This window comes from Carcharhinus amblyrhynchos, chromosome 10, assembly GCF_965287045.1.
Source record: "Carcharhinus amblyrhynchos chromosome 10, sCarAmb.v2.hapA, whole genome shotgun sequence".
NCBI lineage: Eukaryota > Metazoa > Chordata > Chondrichthyes > Carcharhiniformes > Carcharhinidae > Carcharhinus > Carcharhinus amblyrhynchos.
The window spans coordinates 40820320-40846705 of record NC_137333.1 but is presented as its reverse complement, the minus strand read 5'-3'; the positions used below and the strand labels follow the sequence as shown (position 1 = coordinate 40846705).

Below are 26386 nucleotides of genomic sequence, written 5' to 3'. Positions count from 1 at the left end.
TGTTCGCCTACCTCTACCTCACCCACCTGCCCCGGCTCATTACCCAACACTAAAACCAGTATTAGGTGGGAGGACAGGTATTTCTCATGTGTCGGTGCAGACTAGATGGGCCAAAGGGCCGCTTCTGCACTGTATGATTCTATTCTAATTCTATGATTCTAAATCAGGAAATGGCAGAGGAGTTAAACAAACACTTTACATCAGTCTTCATGGTGGAAAACACTAATAACATCCTTAAAATACTAAGTCAAGGTGCAGAGGTAAGGGGGTGATGGGGAAATAAATACAACAGCAATCATTAGAGAAAAAGGACTAGGGAAATAAATGGGGCTAAAGGCCAATAAATCCCTAGGACCTGATGGGTTTCATTCCAGAGTAGTAAAGGAAGTAGCTACAAAGATGGTGAATGCACTCGTAGTAATCTTCCAAGAATCCTTAAATCTGGAAAAATCCCAGGGGATTGGAAAAATGCCAATATGATACCTTTATTCAAAAAAAGGAGGAAGACAAAAAACAATAAACTATAGTCCAGTTAGCTTAACTTCTGTAATTGGCAAAATATTAGAATCCATTATAAAGGATGTAATAGAGCATTTAAAAATGCGTAATATAATCAAGCAGTATCAGCATGCTTTCATGAAGGGGAAATCATGCCTAACAAATTTATTAGAATTATTTGAGGTGTTAACTAGTTGGATGGCTAAAGTAGAAACAGTAGATGTAATATACTTGGATTTCCGAAAAACATTTGGTAAGGTACCACACACAATGCTAAAGAGCACATGGTGTTGGGAATAATATATTAACATGGATAAAGGATTGACTAACTGATAGGAGACAGAAAGTTGGAATAAGAGGTACATTTTCAGGGTGGCAACCTTTATTTAGTGGACTGTCGTAGGGATCTGTGCTGGGCTGACAATTATTTATGGTGTACATTGATGACTTGGACAAGGGAATTGAATGTACTATTGCCAAGGTTGCAAATGTCATAAAAAATTGTCAATTTAGTGGGAAGAGTAAAGGAGATAAGTTATTTAAATGGAGAAAGTGCACCGCTTTCAGCAGTCTAAAGGATTTGGGGGTCCTTATGCATAAATCACAAAAAGCTAACATGCAATCCAGCAAGCAACTGGGAAGGCAAATTGAAAGTTGGCCTTCATTTCAAAGCAAATGGAGTATAAAAGTAGGGAAGTCTTGCTAAAGCTACGCAAGACAGTAGTTAGATCGCACCTATATTGGCCCTCTTATCTAAGGAAATATATATCAGCATTAGAGACAGCCCACAAAAAGTTCACAAGGTTGATGGAGAAATTCTTTTCATGAGGGGAGCTTAAGTAGGTTGGGCCGATACTCACTGGTGTTTAGAAGAATGAGAGGAAATCTCATTGGGACGTATAGGATTCTCGGGGATCTTGACGGGATAGATGCTGAGAGGTTGTTTCCTCTTGTGGGAGAGTCGAGGACCAGAAGACATAATTTCAGAATAAGGGGTTATCCATTTAAAACAGAGATGAGGAGGAATTTCTTCACTTAGTAGTGAACCTGTGGAATTCTTTACTGAAGAGAGCTGTGGAGGCTGGGTCATTAAGTATGTTCAAGACTGAGATTGACAGATTTTTAAGTAAGGGAATCAAAGGTTATAGGGAATAAGGCAGGAAAGTGGAGTTGAGGATTATATCAGATCAGCCATGATCTCATTGAATGGGCGGATCAGACTCGATGGGCCAAATGGCCTACTTCTGTTCCTACATCTTATTGTTATTTTTATAAATTGTAAAAGTTGAGACCCCAGCACTGATCCCTCAGTGGCACCCCACTTGTTGTATCCTGCCAACCAGAAAATGACCTGTTTTTGCCAGCTGTCTGTTTTGTGTTAGCTCGCCAATATTCTATACATGCCAATGTTACCTGACATATATGCACCCCTCCCTGACGTGGTCAATGCATTGTATCCCTGTTTTGAGCAAAAGGTCAGCAAGAGTACACCCTCCATCCCAGAAGCCTCGGAAGAACCTGTATCCGAGGTCATAATTGCAGATTACAGAGCAGCCTTCTCAAAGGTCAACCTAGAGATCCTCAGATTCTGTGTGGACCAGCCGGCGGGGGTATTTGCAGACATCTTCAGCCTCTCTTTACTCCAATCTGAGGTCCCTATCTGCGTCAAGAAGACGACCAACGTTCTAGTACCAAAGAAAAACCAGCCAGCGTGCCTTACTGTCTACTATCTGGTGGCTCTGACATCCATCATTATGATCTGCTTTGAAAGATTAATTATGGCACGAATCAATTCTGGCCTCCCAAATTGCCTGGATCCACTACAGTTTGCCTACCGATGCAACAGGTTCACCCTGGCCCTGCTTTCAAGCCTGGAACACCTAGATAACAAAGGCACTTATATCAGACTCCTATTTATAGACTCAGCTCACAACACAATAATTCCTATGAAACTCTTCCCCAAACTCCGTGGCCTGGGGCTTGGCTCCTCCCTCTGCAACTGGAATCTGAACTTCCTAACCCACAGACCGTAATCAGTAAGGATAGGCAACAACAACACCTCCACGGTCATCTTCGGCACAAGTGCCCCACAAGACTGTGTCCTTAACTCCATAATACACCTATGACTGTGTGGCTAAATTCCCCTACAACTTGATTATCAAGTATGTTGATGACACCACTGTAGTGGGTCGGATTGCAAACAATTACAAGACTGAGAACAGGAAAATAATTAAGAATCTGGTGAACTAGTGCGACGACAATAATCTCTCCCTCAATGTCAACAGAATGAAGGAGATAGTCATCAACTTCAGGAAGACTAGTGGAGGACATGCCCTTGCCTTCAACAGTAAAGATGAAGTAGAAATAATTGAGAGCTTTAAGTTTTTACGTGTCCAGATCACCAACAACTTGTCCTGGCCCCTCCATGCTAACACTATAGTTAAGAAAGCCCAGCAAAATACAAAGGGTCATAAACGAAGCCCGGTTCATCACACAAACCTGTCTCCCATCCATTAACTTTTTCTATACTTCCCGCTGTCTCAGAAAAACAGCCAGCATTATGAAGGACCCCAAGGATTCCAAACACACACTCTTCCACCTTCTTTCATTGGGAAAAAAATCTGAGGACACATACCAACCGACTCAAGAACAGCTTCTTCCCTGCTGCCATCAGACTTCTGACTAGCCCAATTCCCATTAAGTTGATCTTTCTCTACACTCTAGCTATGCCTGTAACATTACTTTCTGCACTCATAGAGTCATAGAAGTTTACAGCCCTTTTTTTAAACCTACTAAGCTCGTCCCAATTGCCCGCGTTTGGCCGATATCTCTATAGCCATCTTACCCGTTTAACTGTCTAAATGCTTTTTAAAAGACAAAGTTGTACCCGCCTTGACTACTACCTCTGGCAGCTTGTTCCAGACACTCAATGCCCTCTTTAAAAAAAAAATTGCCCCTCTGGACCCTTTTGTATCTCCTTTCTTTCTCTATGTGTCGAATGTTTTGTCTGTCTAGTACTCAAGAAACAACACTTTTCACTGTATACTAATACATGTGATAATAAATCAAAATAATGACAACACAATGTCAAAGTGAAGAATTTAGATGTTCTTCACTTAATTGATATCCTGCAATTAAGTCCCAAGCAGAAGTGGATGTGCATAGGAGAAAAATGTTTTCCTAGAACAAGAGATTTTAAAGAAGATTTGGAAAATTCCTAATTCGTTCCAGGAAGAATGAATTCCTCATTATGATGAATGAATAACACGCTCAAACCACTAATAATTTTTTCTGAACTCCATTTTCATTACTTTTACCATGAGAGTGTAATGCCATGAATCATGCTGTGTTTTCTCTACCGGTATTCTTTCTTGGGATGTGAGCATCTCTGGCTAGCATTGGTTGCCCATTTCTCACTGCCCTTGAGAAGATGATGGCAACCCATCTTGTTGAACCAGTGGAGTTCCTGTGATTATAGATGCAGCCACGGTGCATCAGGAGAAGATTCCAGGATTTTGACCTAACAACATTGAAATTACTCCTCTCTGAAACTTTTCTTGTGTACTATTTCACTTTTTTGAAGGTGGAGTGTCAAAATGTGGGTTTACCAATGTAATGGAGGATTTAAAATAATCTGCTTCAAATTACCCACATGCCCTTGAGGGGCATTATAGTATTTGATTAGTGTTGTTGAACACAGCTCAGATGGAGTGGATACTTTCAGTAATTGGTCAGTAATCATTCTTCTTTTCCACCTTGGCTGTGCAGTTTTAGAAGTCTGCTTAAAAAGACATTTTTGGGACTGGTGCAGGAAGAAAGTTTACTTTATTTAAAGTCATTGAGGTATTCAGTTCCCACTGGATTATTTTCCTTTGTCCAGAATTTGATACATTTACTGAACCTTCTCTTCGACCTGGTACATTACAAAAAACTTTAATCCATCCGCTTTTTGTTGAGTAACCACGCAGTGGTATATATCCAATAAAGTAGCAGAAACTAATGACTTAGTGTCTTTCCCTATATCTTTCAGAATGTGCACATTCTATCTTGTGGGATCTTATCGCGTGTAGGCCATTCTAATCCTTCTCATTATGTCTGACTGCCATCTTGTGAGTGCCCTGAGGTTGGATCAGGATATGAATTTGCAGGCCTGTTTCAGCTCTGAATATAGCCTGGTTCACAATGAATCATTGTTGGCTCCTATTGCAAAAAGAGAAGGACAGTAGAATTTTATGTCCTTCCCCAAGGTGACTTGTGGTAATAGAGGGGCATTTAATTAAGGGGTTAGTGATGGAAAGCTGCCACTTTCCTTTCTCCACCCCTATTTAGTCTGTGGTAGGAAGGCCCTGGGATGGCCTTCCTGTCCTTCTGCCATTTGAGATCCAGCTCCTCCCCATGCTGCCATTCACTTGAGCTGCCAGCCAATTAGAGGCCAATATAGCTGCTGGCCAATCTACTCCTGGAGTCCCTTAACCTGGGGCAAGCCCACTGTGTCAAGTCAAGTGCCTGAGTAACACCTAATTCAGCAGGCCTTTCCAAAAAACAGTGATGCAAAGCTCTCACCTGCTCTCCAGCCACTGCCTTGGACTCCGTCACCGCCACAAAATTCTTTCCAAACTTATGCTGCAGTTTAATTCACAAGGTTATAAGAATGGCGCTATTTTCTTTTAAAAGATAAACACTTCAGTTTTGATTTGTTGCTCTGCATTAGAGCAATGTGCAAGCTTTTCTTCTGGTGTAGTGGCTGGTGGTAACGTGACTCTTTGACTTTGCTTAACTTATCCAAAGAAGCATAATTAAATGCTGCCCATCTCCTCCCTCTTTAACTTGAACTGTAAACTACCACTAGAGGAAAGAACATACAACTAAAGCCTACTCTATAGAATTTTGGGGGAGGATATGAGGGACGCATGGAAAACCGGTTCAACCAGCTGTACAATTATATCCCTGATACATAAAAAAACAAGATTTGCCATGTACAGCTGAAAGGCTAATTATCCTGATTCATGAGGCTCAGTTTAATGCAGATAATTTATCTTATCATAGTGCTGGCCATCAGCTATCTTTAGGCTGCTTTATTAAAAATAAAATTATGAAATGGCAGAATGCATTAAAATACTGAAATGTATCATGGAGTATTGAAGAGAAAAGGAAAATCTGAGTGGGAGGCGAAGTTGTTTCTTTCACCTCTACTGATTGATGCCATTGATGGGCTTAGCAACAATCCTTTTTGTTGGCAACTGTATGCTGTACAGGAGATCAGACGTGCAGAGAAAATAATAAACAAAATTAGGGTGGGAAAAGTTTATACATTTTTATAGACACTGTATAGAGTGACAAGTGTGGAATACCTATTTCATTTTTTAAGTTGTCTTTTTAGATTCGTACTGTTAAAATTGAGTTATTTCCTGAATTAAAGAATTTTAGTTTGAGAATTAGATTATACTCTCTTCAGAGCGGAAGTTTCAGTAATGGTTTTTGGGAACACATGTCCAGTTAATTTTTTTTATGACATATGTGAAATTACTCTGAATTATAAATTACTCGACATAGTTTTTACTTAACTGCTGTTGCATAAATTCTAAATATTTGTTCTTGATATCATATAAAGTAACTTGAGCACTGACTCTCGTGTTAAATAAATGAAAATTGTGGCAAAGATTTTGTGACCAGTGGCAAAGGAATAGCACCCACCATTTAATACATCTACAGCTGCCCACAGACTTTTGTGAGCACTTGAGTGGCAACTTGCAATATTTAGAGAGCCTTTTCAACATGGCACCCTTCACAAGAGATCTTTGGCATGCGTGTGAGGCCATTTCAATCAATCAGCTTAAAGAATTAACACTGAGCCATGCAGAGTCTAAACCAGTCCCAGCTGCTATACAATTATATCAGTTAGATAGGAATTAGAAGATTTAGCTCATTGTAAAATTATGTACAGAATATAAAGATAAAAGAAAGACAGGATTAAGAGGGAAAGCGATAAAAGAAACAAAAAAATTAAATGCAAATATCAGACCTGCAACAATAATTAAAATCTAGAGAAATTAAATTGTAAAATTAAATTTTCAGGCTGGGAAAATTGTTTGCCAGTAATTATAATGCTGTTAAAATTTCACTTGCATCAGAATGCATCAACATTAACTTCTCCTGACTGAATTACTTGTTAAGTATGAGGGCTTCATGCCCTTGTATGCTAAAATCTACTCGTTTAACAAAGCTTGCGGAAGTGCATCAACTTCTGATTTCTGTCATTGTGTTTGCTGTTTGATTTACTCCATAATGATGATGAGCATTAGAAACCTCCATGTTATTTGTGTCACAGAATTCACCCCATTTCCATTCATGACACTCCACTATTTTCTCCAACATACAAAAGCACATTTCACAATCTCATAAATAATATCCTCTAATTATCACCAAAACAATTAAATGACTTTTTTTTAACTTTGAATAGCTAGAAACAGTAATAAGATTGCAATAGTAATAAGATTTTGAAATGAGTAGTTTCAAAAACAAATCACGAGCCAAACTTTTTAAAATATACAGTGCTTTGGATAAAATGGAAGACATGCTAATGACAAACTGTTCAAATGCCCAATTTACTTGTGCTGCTGTTATCCTTGTAAAATAATGGTATCATATAATTCACATGGGACTAGAAAGAGAATTAGACCAAGCTATGTGTCACATACTGCAATCACTCAAAACTTTAAATTCTTCACAAATTGCATTGACTAAGCTGGTCGGCAGTAAAATTCATTTCCATCACATCGCAGCAGCCTAGAAATGGAAAAATGCTGGCATCTGCTTTTGATTATTACTTGTATGAGCCACAGTGTGGAGAGAAGTAATGCAATCATTGCACATGTACACCAAGTAGAATGAGCAGTTTGTGACGTCAATCAATTTCTGACACTGATTTCATGCACAGTTTGCCATTTTGGACCTTCTCCGTACTAATACCCTTTCTTAAGCATGTGCAGCTGCACATGGATTCAGCTCCAGGTGAAGCCCCACCAGTGCTATCCAGAGGCATCATTATCCAACTTTCAGTTAAGGTGCTTTTGACTATCCAAGTACTGCTGCAGAAGTAATGGAAGCACTGTGTTGTTGGAGGCATTGGCAAATCTTCATTCATTCAGAAGGGAATGATGGAGGACCTTTGCCAGGAGTAATTTAGTTTCAAAAATCTGCCAGAGACAGAATCTTCTCCCAGTCATGGGAATTCTAGTTGCTGTTTCTCTTGGCAGATGCAACAAAAAAAGGTGCTTGTAGATGAAAGAGAAGGTGCAAAATCAAAAGGACGCCTTGCCCACCTAGGCTCTTAAGAGAGCACTTGTCCAACATGCACCTCAACTAGTAGCAATATCTGTAATGGCTATACTTCGTGGAGGAGGGAGTGGTGGAACTGTGTTACCTGCGTCACACCTGCAGTCTGAGAGCAAGACAAGAATAGTACTGCCAGCTTCCATCAAGGTCATCGTAGCATTCATTTTCTATAGTAGTGAATCTTTCTAGGCTAGAATTGGCTACATCACAAATATATCTCAGTTCACAGTCCTTTGTTGCATCCAGAAGGTCACTGAGGCCTTTATGCCAGGAGAAACTTCTCTTAAAGCAGAAAGAGGGATATCGGATGTGAGCACTTGGGTTGCCATCACCCTTCATGGTGTTCAATGCTCGGGGCACTGAAGCAAACACAAATTCAGCCTGAATTTGACAGTGAATCCCACTCCCAAGGACAACTCACCTGTGTCCCCCACATTCTTTCCGGTGTCTCCAAGATGTGGCTGTGTATATTTATAGCATTTTAGTTCTGCAAAATAATGTAACCAAATAATCTTCAATCATCACAGCTGAGTTATGTCACACCCAAATGTTAGAAGATGTCAGACTCTGTGTATATACTTTCTCTCTCTCACTCGCTCCTCAGGTGCCATGCCCTATGATGGTATTCACAACCAAGGAACCCATGTTTTGGTCCATGGCTTGCTTGTCAAAGCCTTACACAATTTGCCATTGTCTTCTATAGGTCCTGGCTGACCTGGGAACTCTTCTGCTCCTGCAACATGCCGTAGGCTTATTGGTAGGGTTTGCAAGTTGATAATCAAACTGTTTAGCCATGTTATGAATGAACACTCCATGGCCATCAAGTCCTATACCTCCAATAAAAAGTGCAAGGAGGCTCTAGACTTTGTCACTGAGACAGGGTCAGCTTTTCAGCTGCCTTTAATACTCTCCTTTTTTCCCCTGCCCCGATAAATGGGAATAGCTAGAATACTAGGGATGGGAATAGTGTGGGCTTAAATAAGTCAATAAACTTTCTTCAGCAAAGAAAGCAGTTATGGCTTTGTTTTAGCCCCATGCTGGTTGGTGAAGTTGAGTGACACATCAAACCTCCCTTTGCCCTTCAAAGTCTTAAATCTCTTTGAAAACTTCTTGTCTGAGTCACTGATCAGCACTTGCCACAATCCTGCCATAGCACCAAGCCATCCTTAATTAAAGTATTAGTGATGACTGTCACCCTGGTATATATCTCATCTTCTTCCTCCTTGGCCTCTATACATCTTTAAACAGAGTTAGACCCACCATGCTGCATCTCCAAAGGTGGCTCTGCCTTTGCACTCAAAGCTATCCTGCTGTATCCAGCTTCAGTATCTCTAGCAAAGATTTCTCTTCCCACTCCTGCACCGTAACCCCCTTCTTATTGTATGTTGAAGATTGACATTAGAGAGCACAGAGGGTTTGAAACAATGAAGCTTTATTTACAGGTGTCCTTATATGGCTATTTCTTCTGTGCCTGTTTTCTGTGCTAGGGACTTGTGAAGTCACTTCCGGTGAATTCATAAATGCACTAACACAACAGAATTTCAGTAAGCTAGTAAAAATTAGCTTAGAATTAATACAAATACCTAACACTCTTCCTAATATACATGTAGGCTTTTCAACTGCAAACATGAGGTCAGTTTTCATATCTATAAGGGGAGGTGATGGTCTAGTGGTATGATCACTAGACTGTTAATCCACAAACTCAGCTAATGTTCTGGGGACTTGGGTTTGATCTTGTCATGGTGGAATTTGAATTCAATAAAAAAATCTGGAATTAATTATGTACTGATGACCGTGAAACCATTGTTGATTGTCAGAAAAACCTATCTGGTTCACGAATGTCCTTTAGATAAGGAGATCTGCTGTCCTTGCCAGGTCTGGCCGACATGACACTCCAGAGGTGTTAACTTTCAACTGCCCTTGAGCAACGAGGGACGTGCAATGAATCTGACCAGCCAGTAACGCCCAAGTTGCATGAATTAATTTTTTTTAAATCTGTCCTAATGGAGACTATCTTCACCAGCTCTCTACCTTTTAATTACATCTGTGCTGTCATATCTGAACCCAGTAAGAAGTCTCACAACACCAGGGTAAAGTCCAACTAATTTATTTGATAGTAAACTCACAAGTCCTGACAGACTTATAAACTCACAAGTCTGAACCCAGTCCTGGGTCATCTGCAACATCCTCCACTGAAAAGTTGGGAACAGCAATAACATCATTTTTGGCTCCTGACGTAAATGTATGCTTGTTATCACCTCTATCCCACTGTATCCATGTGACAGGATTGCATTCGACCCCAAGCTGTTACCAGCTTATCTTAGGTAAATGTCTATTTACAGTGTTGTTATGCTTATCCCCATGTCAAAACATCAGTTGCATTAACCCAGCCAACCTGTCTCCACTACAATTTTCATTTTTAAAATTGTTTTTTAAAAACATACAACCACCAGAATACATTCCCAATTACTGGAGTGCCTGGCTTTTCATTTATCATGATTTCCTATCGTACGTATCTCAGACCATTAGTAATACGAAATCTTGGTATCCTGATTTAAGATGTATCCACCAAAAAGACCACAAATGTTAGGCATAGATCTTCTGAAAGTTTCATGGCAACAACATTCAATTGCAATACATTAGTAGGTAGAAAAATAAGCACAAATAGAAACAAACGTCAACTTTTCAAGTGCTATACTCGTCTAAGTGTTACGAGAAGTAGTTAGAAATCAGTTTTCTAAGATTACCAATCTGTTCCAGTTTTGTTGCCGTGGTTCAAGGCTGAGTTCCATTATGTAGGAAAAGAAGAAGCATGAAAACAAAGGGCTGTAAGCCAATTAGCTTCTCATCAATAGAGGGCACTTAGAAAATCGTACTATAATTAAGTATAGTCAACATATATTTACAAAGAGGCACTTGTATTGGCAAGTAAGTATGTTGGGAGGTTTTTGAGGATTTTGCTAGTGAAATGGATAAGGAGGAACCAGGGGATGTGATGTACTTAGATTCTCAAAAATCATTCGATGATGTGCCACACAAACAATTTTTGCACAAAATCAGGACTAATGGGTTTGGGCAAAATCAACATGGATTGAGGATTGTCTATATGGGCAGAAAGTAGGAATATATGTGACATTTTTAGACCAGCAGGCTGCAGCTAGCAGAATCAGTACCTTAGCCTCAGCTGTTTACAGTCCATATGAACAGATCACATGAGGGGACTAAGTGCAATGTATCCAAGTTTGCTCGTTAGGAAAATAAATGATGAAGAGGATGCAAAGAGATTGCAGAAGGAGATGGTGTTGAATGAGTGAGCAGGAATATGGTAGATAGAAAACAATGTGATTTATTGTGTATTTATTCAGTTTGGCAGGAAATATAAAAAGCAGAATATACTTTTTGGGTGCTAAGGATAGGGAAGTGTTTGAATTCAAAAGTGTCCTTGCATATGAATCATGGAAAGTTAGAATGCAGGCAGTTAGGAAGACAAACAGCGTATTGTCTTTGTTACATTGCAATTGAAATAAAAGGACAAATAAGTCTCACTACACTTATACAGGACCCATTGTTGAGGCTATATCCAGAGGATTGTGTGCATTTTTGGTTTCCTTACCCAGAAAGGAAACTTGCCCCTGAGAGAGTATAACAAATGCTTACTCAACTGGTACTTGAGTTGTCCTATGAGAAGAGATTGAAAAGACTAGGCATATGTTCCCTGAAGTTTAGAAGAATAAGAGATCAAATTTGAACATATGAAATTCTCAAAGGGCTTGAGAGAAAAGATGTTTGCCCTGATTAGGGAATCTAGAACTCAGGACAGTTTTAGAATAAGGGATCATCATTTAGGACTAAGATGTTTCTTCACTTAAGGAGTTGTGAATCTTTGGAAATGTCTACCCCAAGGAGCTATAGCTGCTATATCATTGAGTATATTCAAGAAAGAGGTCAATAAGTGTTTGGGTGCCAAGTTAATTGAAGGATACGGGAATAGTGCAGGAAGGTAGAGTGGATCAAATGGCCGACTTCAGCACGTATTTCTTCTGTTCTTATGTACTTACGACTTAGCATTCCATATCCTGGATAAGTGAAGTGAAACATAGCACCTTCTGTTCTGGCATGGTTACCTATCTGCATTTCTTACTTTGAAAGTTCACTATTATCACTATTTTGTGTTGGAGTATTGTTAGTAGATCAAGGAAGTAGTTGTTGTCTCCTGCAGGTGGCATTGTATAAACTGTGTTTGAAAAATGGAGGCTAAATATTTGTTGATTTACTGTTGTATTGTTTTCTGCATTCTTAAAAATTACAGTTGTGTATGCAGGTATGTATTCCACGGTGAGGAAGAAAAGTATATGTTATGTGTAAGTGTCTACTTGGGTTCTTCTTATTATTATTAGTATATTATTTTGTAACATTCAAACAAATAAATTGGCATATAACAGAGATATTTCCTTAGATTCAAGAGGTCATGAGATCTGTTTCAATAATGTTGTCGTTGACATACACTTTAACTCTCAGTGCTGCAGTTGAGGTAGCTGTTTTGTTTTTGTTTTTATTCCAATTCAATCCAATCAAGTCCAATGCAGAGTCTCAACAATTTGAGACATTCCTGATCCAAACTAATTGGAGTAGGCATAGTTGCTCCTCCAAGGCTTGATCTCATTTGCATCTTAGCCAAAAGGCCGAGATGCTGCTTTTAAAAATTGCTTCAAGCCCTGGTTAGTTTACTTGTCAGTCTTCAATATGTCCTAGTTTTGATACAATTTTCCTGTCAAGGTTTGACTTCATCTAACCGCATGCCGATCTTCACAATTTAAACTTTCAATTTACTGTCCAATTTATAAGCAATGCAAGGGTTTTTCATTGATAAGAGTATTTCTCATTTACCAATGGCATAGGGTGAAAGAACTGTATTTTACATTTATAATAAGCAAGGAGGTAGAATGAGCTGGTTAATGAATATTCGAATGTTTAAACAGGATTTTAATATATGACAAATTGAATGTTTGATACAAAGTAGTGTTTTAGTCACTTATTGTTTTATAGATAAAATTTTGCAGTCATAAAATTGTCCCTGATGTTTCAGTAGATTTATATTACTGATGTTCAGTTCAGTGCCTCAGTACATGAGCTGCAAATAATATCAAATAATTTCTCAAAGGAGATGGGGGTGTCTCTCATTCGCCTAGCTGTTTTGGGGTTAAATTATGTTGCAATGATGTGAGCACGATGGCATATTCATACAACTTGCTTTCCCTGAAATCTGGAAGGAAGTCACATTGACTGCACTATTTGCACAATACTGAATTTATCATTGCAATAATTAAAACAGTTCACTTTATTTTTCTCATATTGTACAGGTTAAAAGGTTTAATTTTGTCTTCCTTTTATAGTATGTGTAGAAAACTTGGAGAAGAACCTTAAGCAGATGGAGAAACAGCTTCAACAGCTCGAAAAGGATTTAGAAACTTTTCCTCCACCAGAGGACTTGCATGACAAGTTTGTAACAAAGATGTCCATATCCTTCCTGACGGCTGCACAGCTCATGGAGCAATATTTAGATAAGTCTTAAGTAAGTTTATTTTTTTAATGCATCAGTGAAGCTGCTGCCTCATCACTGATATTAATCATTTTCTAAAGCTGAGGGGCCTGCATATGAGAGTGAGTTAATGAAGGAATGAATAATAGCGTTATACTATTATAAAGCAATTTTCAAAATAGATTTAGCCGACAGATATGGTGATTCTAAATGCTGATTCTAAGTAGGATTTGCAGGGTAGGCAAAATATGTTTCAATACTAATTCCATTTTTGAATGTGGTAAAAGCTTTTTTTTCATAGATGACTTTGTTTGACCTCTGAAGTGGCGGATATCCTGTGGAAAGCTTGCAATGGTTAGATCATCCTATGCAATTTAATGATGTCCGGACCTGCCTATGTTTCCTCAGCATTAAACAGAAAGGACCAAAAGCTTAAAATCTTACAAAAACAATTTTAAGTATACACACATACAAACAGATAAAAGAGGAGCCACAAGTAGGCTTTTGGTCTGCCAATTGTCTTCCACAATTCAACAAGATCATAGCTGACCTGTCTGTATTTCAAATTCCACATTCCCATCTACAAATGATTCTCTTATCTAACAATAACTTATCTGTCTCTACTTTAAAAATATTCATTCACCCTGCGTTCACCAGCACCTGAGGCAGAGAATTCCAAAGTTGCACATCCCTCAGGGAGAAAAAAATTTCCTCACCTCTGTGGAAATATCCTTTCTACATCCATCTGGTCAAGACTGTTCAGTATACTGCATTCAAGTCATCCCTCGTTCTTTTAAACTCCAGTGGAAATGTGTCCAATCTTTCACTCATTCCAGATATCAATCTAGTAAACTTGCTCTGAACCATCTCTAATTCATTTACATCCTTACTTAAATAAGGAGACCAAAACAGCACATAGTGGGGTCTCAGCAATGCCCTGTGTAACTGAAGTAAGACAGCCTTACTTCTATGTTCGATTCCTCTCATAATAAAGGATAACATGATATTACATTCTTAATTACTTTTGTGACACATGCACGAGAATACCTGGATCCCTCAGAATTCTGAACATGATACACACCACATAAAATTATACACACACACACACACACACACAAACCACCCTATACTATGCACATACACAACACACCCACATACACATTTTTGGACTAATTGACATTTGTTTTTTAATTAATGTATTTTTTTTATGTTGAGAGATAAGTTGTGCAGTTTTTTTAGTGTCTAGGAATATGGAACAAAAATATATGGAAGTGGAAGCATTTTGTGAAATATTTATCTTAAAGCCGTAATAAACATGCACTGTACAAGTTAATAATAGGCAGGATTCTCTGGTCTCCCAGCTGCGTGTTTCTCAGCAGCAGGAGGTGATCATACCCCACGCCACCAGGAAACCCACTGCTGGTGGGACTTGAGAACTCCCCTGGCATGAACAGCCAAAGAATTCAAGCCAATGCCTGACAGCAATTAAATAATGTTGTGATCTCCCTGGAGACCATTAACCTTTTTTTTAAAAGAACAATTGTCCAGTTAATAGTTAAAAGAACGATACATCAAGTTTTCATTTTGAAAAGTTTGCTATAACAAGTAACTAAAAGCACCTTTGACTAAGTATTATTTTTCTTTTTTGGAGGCAACTTGTACTTAAAACTACAAAGAAAAATTTTCCCCTGTTATACTTACCACACATCACACTCCCTACCAAATTCCAGCCCTAATCACAGAAAGACTATAAATGCTTCCAGCTTCCAAATGGTTCCCATATTCCTACTTCGCTGAGCCATAATGTTGACTGTTTCTAGGCACTTTCCTCAGTTTTCACTGCATTTCTTAAATCCACCACCAGCAGTAAAGCCTTTTTTAATGATTATTAAATTAATCTTGGATTAGGTGGAATTGTGTGTTAACTATTCTTGACCTCCACTCCCTTTCATCTTAAAAGTAAGCGCACAGTTTACAGCACAAGCATTGCAACCTGGTACCTACGACACCTTTCTTAGCCTTTTGGAGAAATCTCATTGTAAACTCAGAAACTGCTGCCATTATCTCCAAGCATATATGGCTTGCACCTTCTTCTTAGTAAAACATTCTAAGCCTTTCTTTGGTCTCTAACAATAAAAACACCTAAGTTTACTTTCAAGCAGATTGTTGGACAGGTCAGGTGACCACCTGACCTGTCCTACATTTTACCCTACATTTTAAAACTAGTGTCCCAAAATATATTAATCTTGTAAGCTTTAAATTGTAACAAACATAAGAAAATTATGCTGACGTTTTGTAAATCTTCTAAGGATTATGCTCTTTAAATTAATAATGTTCAGATCAGCAGGTCAGCACTATATTTATTTGTCAAAATTTAACAGAAGAAACTGCTCGCTGGTGGAACAAGATGAAAAAAAGATAAATGTAAAGTCAACCAACAGAAGTCAAAGCAAAATCACAAATAGAAAAAGGATGTCTAGTCTAGTGGAACAATTCATCATGCTTAGAACTGTGGCTTTCTCTGATCAGTCCTGGCGACTTTCATCACAGTGCACATTACAGATTGGGTGGGCGAGAAATGTAATGTGATCTGCAGCTGCATTTGGTTATTTATTAATTACCATAATGTAGTCATACATAACTCGATGGGATGAATGGCCTCTTTCTGTGCTGTAGGTTTCTATAATATTTTAGGACATATTGAATGTGATATGATCATTGTTATGAATGTCAAGCTGGAAGACCAGGCTGTGAAATTTCAGGGAAGCCGCGAAATTTGTGGAGATTACAATGTTCCTGGAATTGCATACTTTAACTGCAATTACTTAGCTAATTTCGTATAAGGCAACTCGATGTGAAGCATCAATTAAAATGTAATTTACTTCATTTATTATGAACTGTATAACTTATTTGCTTTAAATTACAATTGACAGAAAATAAGAGAAAGAAGCAGTAGCAAGTTCTATTTTTACCAATTTATAGGGTTAATTTAATTATGTATTCATAGTGCTGAATGTATGATGAAATATCTTTCATTTGTGGGAGAAGGGACATTAATGTGTTTTTTTCCGACATCAGTTTTAACATCATTCTTCTATTGATCATTGATCTAAAATAGATCCATCCAATTTATCAGACTCAGAGACAGCAGTATGTCCTGTACTAGTTAGCATGCTTGTTGAAACATCCAATTGCATTCATAATGCATCTTTGTAACTTTTATGTTTAAAATTAATGCACAATGGAGCAACCAGTCACAGAAAGTTAAGAGCCAAGCCTCAATATTATTGATTTGTGAATACTGAAAGCAGCTTATCTATTGGGGGTGACTGTGAAATCTGGCATCTCCTTCACAGAGCCATGAATTAAAGAGGGTTGGAGTACATAATTGTGATGTGATGGAGGGAGGGCACAGGTGAGAAGCAACAGGCTGAAAATGTCTATATGTTCCTCTCTTTAAAATGACAACTTGTATATTTTTTCTGAATGACCTGTAGCAGTTACTTTAAGAACTGCTAGTTGGGCTACTGCATGCACAGCCTGTTGATACCTCCAAATTGTGACAAGACCCTATGTACAGTAAAGGACTCTGATTGGATTTTTGAAAGTAGTAATTGCGTAACGCAGATGTGTGCCTATGTGAAGTCCCCAACAAAGCTGATGACAGCCATGCTCGGAACAGAGGAGTCAGTGATATACTGCCATTATCGCTCTCTTCACAACAGGGAGATGCAGAGAAAATAGGCTCAAAATGCTTTTAAAGTGCCACGAGTTCATTGTTATGAATGTCAAGCTGGAAGGCCAGGCTGTGAAATGTCAGGGAAGCCGCAAAATTTGTGGAGATTACAATGTTCCTGGGATTGCATACTTTAACTGCATCAATGATTTGCGCCATCATCTGATTCAGAACAATAATCGCATTCTGAGATAGAACTTCTATTTAAAATGCTTTCATTACAATGATAGAATGCATAAAAATAGCAAAGTGTTCACCATGTGCACTTTTGTAAAAACAAAAGGCCACAAGTCCAGAATGGTGAAAGCTGGGAGTACTGTGGGAATGTCATGTACATCCCAGCATTTTATGTCGCCCACACAACCTGAAGCAAACACCAGTGTTGACATCCGTTTATTTATTCTTGCACGGAATGTAGGCTTCACTGACTTGGCCAGCATTTATTGCTCGTTCCTAACTGTCTTGAGAGAATGTAGTGAGCTGCCTTCTTGAATTGCAAACGTCCATGTGATGTATTTGCAGCCATCGTGCTGTCAGGAACGGAGTTCCAGGATTTTAATCAGTGATACTGGAAGAACAGCAATGTACTTAAATCAAGTTTGATGGGGGGAGATTGCAGCTTGTGATGTTCCCAAGCATCTGCTCACCTTCCTATAGGTGGTACAGGTCGTTGGTTTGGAAGGTGCTGCCAAAGAACCCCTGGTGAATTGCTGCAGTGCATTTTGGGTGGCACAGTGGTTAGCACCGCTGCCTCACAGCACCAGGGACCCAAGCTTAGATCACTGTCTGTGCGGAGCCTACACATTTCTCCTCCCCCCCCACCCCCCCCATGTCTGTGTGAGTTTCCTCTGGATGCTCTGTCTTCCTCCCACAGTACGAAAGATGTGCTGGTTAGATGCATTGACCACGCTAAATTCTCCCTCAGTGTACCCGAACAGGTGCTATAGTGTGGTGACTAGGGAATTTTCACAGTAACTTCATTGCAGTGTTAATGTAAGTCTACTTGTGACACTAATAAATAAACTTTAAATGTCATACAATGCACACTGTTGCCACAGTATGCTGGTAATGAAATGAGGGAGAGAATTTTTAGGGTGGTGAATGGAGTGTCCAGCAAGCAAGTTATTTTGTTCTGGACAGTGTTCAGCTTCTTGATCAATCTCCAGCAGAAGTATGTGAAAATAGCTGCACTCATAGAATCACAGAATAGAATTCCACAGTAGAGGAAGAGGCCATTCAGCCCATCAAGGCTGTACCGACTACAGTCCCACCCAGGCCCTATTCCCGCAACCCCACACACTTACGCTGCTAATCCCCTTGACATGTGGATCAATGTAACATAACCAATCAACCTAATCTGCGCATCTTTGGACTGTGTGTGTGTATATGTGGGTGGGGGGAGGGGGGAGACCCATGCAGACTGGGGGAGAAGGTGCAAACTCCACACAGACAGAAGCTGGAGTTGAACCCTCTTTGGCGACATGAGGCAGCAGTGCTAACCGCGGTATCACCGTGCCGCCCAAATCGCCACTCAGCTGGACAAGTGGAGAGTATACCATTTCATTTCTGACTTGTGCCTTTTGGATCATGGATAGACTTTGGGGAGTGAGCTGGTGCAGAATTCCCAGCCTCTGGCCTGCTCATGTAGCCAGAGCATAATCAAGTAGTCATGGGTGAGGATAAGGAAGGGTTAGTGATTTAAAAAAATGTTCGTCGTTGTTGTGTTAGTGGTGCAGCCTGGTCACAGATCCTGCTGACTTGTTTCAAAATTCAATGCATAAGGAAGGCTTTCATAAGCATGAATACCTCCTGGAACTACTGGTCTCGTGGCACAAAATGTTGCAAGGTGGCCTTAATATGTGGAATCTCCCACTTCATTGGGACTTGCACATGGTTGAACAAAAGTCAAGAAACAGATGCTGTCTAACTGCTGTACCATTGTATTTCCTAATTTTCTATTCACGATCTCCAACAGAAGTATCTGCAAGGAGTAAGGCATTGAGAGAAAACACAGTTAGAGCATGGAATGTTCCTGCTGCTGTGCAGTTGTTTGCAATTATAGTCCAGACTTATTTTGATGCGCTCAAAAATACGCTGGTACATATTTCGTCAAGCAACAAGAACGCCAATCAAAATAATGACTCCACCACTGTGGGTTGACAGCACAGGAAGGAGCTAATGACACCATTCTTTGAGGTAGCAACAGAAACACCTTAGAGTTTGCAGGACAAGGATTAGACAGGCTGTTCCTATCAAAAAGATATAGCTGTCTGGTTTTGCAACACATAATGTGGAGATACCTGTGTTAGACTGAGGTAAACAGAGTAAGAACTCTCACAACACCAGGTTAAAGTCCAACTCCCCACTCACCTGACAAAGGAACAGCGTTCCAAAAACTAGTAGCATTTACTACCAAATAAACCTGTTGGACTTCAACCTGGCGTTGTGAGACTTCTTACTGTGTTTGCAACACGTAAGCGTGGACATCAAGTGGAATCACAAGTCAGCTGTTAAGTGACCCTCAAAAATCCTCTGCGCCAGGTCCTCCCATGTTTAGGATCAGTGAATCAAAATGGGCAAAGTTTTAGATAACACAGCATCTCATGGATAGAACAGTGATGTTGTTACTGGACTAATAATTCAGAGACCTGGACCAGAGGCACAAGTGTGGAGCCATTCGTGGCTTCCCCAGGGCATATTCCAGCCCTAGAAAAAGAACAGCAGTGCAAAGGGCAACAGAACACTAGGCAAGGGGCTGCTTTTGAGATGTCAAGGTTGGCATGGAGAATGACCACACTGCATATGAGCTTTGAATGAGGTCAGCATCCCCCCCTCCCCCCAACATCTTCCTGCCATTGTCCCAGAAAAGAAACTATTCTCTCCCTCACAATCCCCAACATTAGACCTACATTAGCATTGAAGAAGTGGGAGTCTGCTATTCCCTGGGTGCCAGAGCTCCAACTCCCATGTGACAGCTCACCTCTCTCTGGTAAAGTGGAAGATGTTTACACAATGAGAAGAATAGGTATTTCCCCCAGTGGCCTGACCATTACTTCTCCCTCAAATGACATGAATTGACAGTTTATCTCACTGTTTTTTTAACAATTTGATATACATGCTACAAATGACCGAGATCCTTGCAGGAGAGTATTGAAGGCCACTGCCCTATTGGACCACTCACTGGAATCACATTTTCAGAAGTCCAATGGTCTACTCAACTGTTGTGCTGCTAAGCAGGCAACATTGGTAGTATTGCCTCTGCCTCAGTCTCCTGTACGGAGTTCACTAACCATCTCTTCAAGAGGTTGCCATTGTCTGCTAGAATCTATCTTCTCGTTTTGGGAATTGATAGATCTTACTGACCAGTCAATGGGTGCCTTGCACCTAGAGGAATCCAGCAGTGGAGGCAAAACCCAATACTTTGTGTCTATTGAGACATTCATTGAATGAATGTGCTATCCAGCGCTGGCAAAGAGAGCATCAGTGACTAGTGAGATGAAGAGGTATGCAACCAATCTTTCATGCTATGAAGGTTCATAGCTGATTCTTGGAAGGATTGAGAAGTGAAGAAGTTCAAGGCCACAAGTGACTTTGACAGCTAATTGCTATGACTGCACAAGTATCTGTCACATCACTTGAAGAGTCTCAATCTTCTGCAGCACTTATTCTCAGTCAGCTCCAGGTAGCTCTATCAGCAGATTATGCTGTTTGGCCTGTGTTTTCTTCATGCACTTCTTTCCGCTTCCCTGCCAATGTAATACCTGGTTCTGCCTTTTTTAAAATTCATGCATGGAATGTGGACGTTGCTAACTGCTGTTCGGGAGGAAGTTCCCAGATTTTGACCCAGGGACAGTGAAGGGATGGCTATACATTTCCAAGTCAGAATGGTGAGTGTCTTCAAGGGAAAACTCCCATGTGGTGATGTTCCAATGTAGCTGCTGTTGTTGTCGTGGTCGTGGATTTGGAAGGTGCTTCTAAGGAATCTTGGTGAGTTCTTACAGTGCACTTTAGAGAGAGTACAAATTACTGCTACTGTGCATCGATAGCAGAAGGAATAAATGAGGTACCAATCAATTGGGTTGCTTTGTCCTAGATGCTTGTCAAGTATCTTGAGTGTTGTTGGAGTTGCACTCATCTAGACAAGGGAAGGGTATTCCATCGCACACCTGACTTGTAGATTGTGGACAGGCTTTGGGGAGTCAGGAGATGAATTACTCTCTGCAGGATTCCTAACCTCACACCTGTTCTTGTTGCCAAGTATTTAGCTAGTCCTGTTAACTCTTTCCTACAAAGGGAGTTGCTCCTCATCACCACTTGGAGCCCAAGATCTGAAAGCCAAGCTCCTATTGCTAGCTGGAGCCTTCCTTCTAGGCAGGTAGCCATTCAGTTGTCCTTAGTAGCATTGACATTGCAACTACAGCTGGCTCTCCACTAAGTAGCTGTCCCCATTCAGATGACCTGTTTTTCAAAATATGCATAACCTACCTTACCCCTCAAAAATTTTACCTTGGATCCCTGACAATCTCTTAACAAGCTTTTCAAAAACTTTAATTGGTCTTAATGGAGAGGTGATTGTGATTCCTGTACCACCTTCCCCCCACCCTAGTGATTACTGCTTACAGTCTGATAGGTGCCTCAGTTGAATCCAAAATCTCCACTTCATTCCTCTACATATCACGAGTACTTCAAAAGGTATGTGAAACAATTTGGAATATTTCTCAGAGATTTGGTGAGGTGTTATATAAATGCACATATGACTTTTCTTCTCTCCCTTTTGTTAAGAACTCCATTGATGTTAAATTCGAGGATGTCCCAAAAGCCGGAAGGGTAATTTGGAACACTGGTTGTTAGTGGCATATATTTTCCATTTGCATAATTTGAGAAAAAATAGGCTCAATCAGAAACAGTCCAACTTTGTTGTAATCAATTAGTAAAGAATATTTATTGACTTAAAAGAAAACGCACAAGTAGGACTATAATACACTCAACAATCCACTTAACTACAATAACGGCTATACATACATAGTATCTCATGAATTTTATCGTTGTTCCCAATTATCTACATTTCCTGAACTCTGAGAAATGCCTATTTTCCCAAACAACATCCAATATTATATAACGTTATGATCTAAATCCAGTATATGATTACCACCCACAGGTGGGTGATAGACCTTCTTCAGTTCCATGTCATGGTTCTTCTCTATTAGAGTTTTTAAAACAATAGCTTTGAGCAATAACTTGAGAGACAGCTTTCTCCAGCTGGGTGTGGCTTTGATCGTAGGCATTTCTCTCCTGCTGTAGTCAGCTATTCTCCTACAGTTTTACTGCCCTTTCCCTTTGATGTTATGCTATTTTAATAACATCTCAGACCAGGCTTTTAGCATTTAAATGCAAATCAGATTCTTCTCTCAGCATTTTGAACTCAACTCTTCTCTCATTCCAACACCTATTTCTATATACCTTAGTTTTCCTCAAGAACATAAGAACATAAGAAATAGGAGCAGGAGTAGGCCATCTAGCCCTTCGAGCCTGCCCTGCCATTCAATAAGATCATGGCTGATCTGAAGTGGATCAGTTCCACTTTCCCACTTTCTCCCCATAACCCTTAATTCCCTTGTCTGTCAAAAACCTATCTACCCGTGACTTAAATATATTTAGCGAGGCAGCCTCCACCACTTCAACGGGCAGAGAATTCCAGAAATTCACCACCCTTTGAGTGAAGAAGTTCCTCCTCAACTCCGTTCTGAACTGTCCCCCCCCCCTTATCTTGAGGCTGTGCCCTCTAGTCCTGCTGTCCTTTCTGAGCGGGAAGAATCTCTCTACTTCTACCCTATCCATCCCTTTCATTATCTTATACATCTCTATAAGATCCCCCCTCATCCTTCTAAACTCCAACGAGTACAGACCCAGTCTATTTAATCTCTCTTCATAGTCTAACCCCCTCATCTCCGGTATCAGCCTAGTGAACCTCCTCTGCACTCCCTCCAAGGCCAAAATATCCTTGCGCAAGTGCAGCGGCCAAAACTGCACACAGTACTCCAGCTGCAGCCTCACCAGTGCCCTGTACAGTTGCAGCAAGACCTCCCAGCTTTAATATTCTATCCCCCTTGCTACAAAGGCCAGCATTCCATTCACCTTCTTGATCACGTGCTGCACCTGCAGACTGGGTTTTTGCGACTCATGCACAAGGACCCCAGGTCCCTCTGCACTGTAGCATGCTGCAGCTTTTTGCCCTTTAAATAGTAATCCCTCCTACTATTATTTCTGCCAAAGTGGATAACCTCACACTTGCTAACCTTGTACTCCAAGTCACTTAGATAAACACTTGTTTTCCTACTGCCACAATAATTTATCAAAACACCCCTTTAGACAGTTGCACTTATCAGTTCTTCTTTTCTCCTATTGCTTTATTATCCCAATTTCATTTTTAATCTTGATTTTATTCAATTCTTGAATCGCCTCCAGTATTTTAACAATTTGCAACACCCTTTAGGTGCACAAACAACAAATTTGGGAAGGCATCAGCGCTGCCAGCACTTGGGAGCCTGTACTGAAATATGATTCGCCATGGTCAAGAAAAGAAGGGAGAAAGTTGAATAGAGGAAACCAAATGCATATATATTTGGGTGGAATCTGAAATATTAGACTTTAAGCTATTTCTTTAGGGACTGTAACAATCTACAAATTGCATCATTGCATTAAAATTATTTGTGGTTAATTATTATTCATAATTATTCATTAAGATTCTGTATTAATACTGTGAATTAGAAGCTGCTCCTTGCTTGAGTCCAATCCAGAATAGATTCGTGGGATAATAGTGTTATCTAGTAGCTGTAAGACTCCATCATAAAACATTTGTACAGTTTCTAGCGAGCATGGATCTATGAGTACAGACAGTCCCTAATTTGTCATTAACTGGCAATGCAACCCTGAGAGATCTTGGATGGCTAGTGTGGAAATTGAAAAATTGCTGGTTTTCTCTTCTGAATTTGGTACTATGTTGTTGTGGCAGATTACTCTCTGTCTGCCTGTGCTATCGCTGACATGACTACCTGGAAAGGTTAATGTTCTATTTTTGGTACTTGCATCCCTTTGATGAGTACAAAAATATGAACGTGCTTATTAAAAATGAGCGCAATACATTTCCAAAGGAGTATAATAATACCTTTTTGCATACATCATTCAGTAGTGCATTGAAAACTCAGAAGAACCTGAAAGCCAGTCGGCATTACACTGACATTCTGCAGGTGAGACGGAAATGTAATTCAAAGACAAATACTTTTATGTAGTTTGTACAATAGAAAGACAAAATTGTGCTGAATAAAAAATATTTCAATTGATGGTTATTGACTTAGTTTAACTTCAGAAACCTATCAGAAAATGTGCATTCAATGAATCCCCTCACTGGACTATTTAAGTATTGAAGGGAATTAGTCAGAATACAAACAAAACAAGCCACAGGAATTGTGTGGCAGGGGTGGGGGGGCTGTGGAAAATCCTGCCCACTCTTTCAAATATAGATAAGTGATATACAGGTCAGAAACTAAGAGTTTGGCCTGATATAGATTGGTTGAATCTCCAGATGTACATACAAGTAATGAAACAATATTTGTATTTAATTAGATTCAGTTGCTTTTCATACTTGAACATTAAGCTTTTCTAATAAATCATCCTAATGTATAAACCATTACTTTTTTAAAAAATCTTGATTCATATTCACTTTTAAAAATTAATATCACATAATTTAGGATAAGATTACCCACTTCTGAAAGCTTTTGTTTGCATGTTGTGTCAGATAATTGTATAAAGAACCAAGCACCAGTCCATCTGATCTTTAATTTATTAAGCAATTAACCAAATAGCTCAGCACTACACTTCAGTAGCTTATTGCTCAGATCCTTTAAAGCAGATAAACCCAACAACATAAACTTGCTTAAAGTCAGGTCAAGGCAGAAGTTTATTTTCCACAAAATTCTTAAGACAAAGTCCTGCAATGGTCAAAAGCATAAAGAAAAACCCCTCCACATTTATTTTTTAAATCAGTATATTTTATAACACTATTATGCCACACTTTCGACAGTATTGTAATGTGGATTGAGACCCATATCACTGAGACCGCATCTCAGCAATGTGTCTCAGGGGAAGAATCAGCTCTCAGGTGCCTCATGCTCAGAGCAACATTCCTGGAGTTGGTGAAAGTAGGTCACCTTGCCCTTATAGGTGTTGCAGCCCTGGGGAAGAAGTAGTAATATACTGTGTGAAAAGAAAATTGAAGAGCAAAAATTCCAATGCTTGAAAAGAGAGTTATGAAAAGTTAGCGTCAGATGGCTTCTGTGTGAATCACAGTCACAATCATGCAAAACTTGTCATTCCATCATGAGCCCTGCAGCAGCATGTCGACTCACTCATTTCTTTTTGGGAGTAATTTTCCTCTTTAATGTAACAGGACACATTTCTTGTGGGATATTACTTTGGATTTCTCCTTTATAGAGAGAATTTTGCAATCATGGAAACTCCTTTAAAAAAATTTATTGGTATAAAAATGGCGATTAAGATAATTTTCTTAATTCCTCCAGCCATTTTAGTAGATGTCTTTTTGTTTATACAGCATTGATGATAACAAACTGGTACATAAGAGAAATAAGTCAAACTATGCCAGGGACCTAAATTAACAAGCAGTTGAAATTAAATTAGCATTGTAGCACCCGAGGTTAATGATGGTGTGTCTAACAATGTCACACTCTTTAACTCCTTTCAGCTGCTTGAAGTCAACAGGTGCAAAATGATACATTTTTTTTAATGTGCCCTGATGATGTTGTCTGATATTCCCAGCCAGTTTGTCTTCTGGAATAAACAACTGCTTCCTATCTTCTTAGTATTGTAAGGGAAAGGCATTCTTGTAGTGGCTAAATAACATTAACTGGCACCTACACTAACATCATGCCACGACATGCCAAAAGAACATGCATAAGAACATAAGAACATAAGAAATAGGAGCAGGAGTAGGCCATCTAGCCCTTCGAGCCTGCCCCGCCATTCAATAAGATCATGGCTGATCTGTTGTGGCTCAGTTCCACTTTCCCGCCCTCTCCCCATAACCCTTAATCCCCTCTCTTATCAAGAACCCATCAACCCGCTTCTTAAAAATATTTAGCGAGGCAGCCTCCACCACTTCAACGGGCAGAGAATTCCAGAGATTCACCACCCTTTGAGTGAAGAAGTTCCTCCTCAACTCCGTTCTAAACTGCCTCCCCTTTATCTTGAGGCTGTGCCCCCTA

At 39.6% G+C, this 26386-nt stretch overlaps 1 protein-coding gene across 1 annotated transcript in view; it reads left to right on the top strand.

Moving 5' to 3' along the window:
- The window catches only part of LOC145348875 (protein diaphanous homolog 3-like), a 527933-nt gene that overhangs the window by 381659 nt on the left and 119888 nt on the right, over nucleotides 1–26386 (top strand). The window contains exon 23 of the mRNA XM_080196908.1: nucleotides 13227–13352. Coding sequence (XP_080053034.1) covers nucleotides 13227–13352 — 126 coding nt within the window. The remainder of the gene's footprint in view (nucleotides 1–13226; nucleotides 13353–26386) is intronic.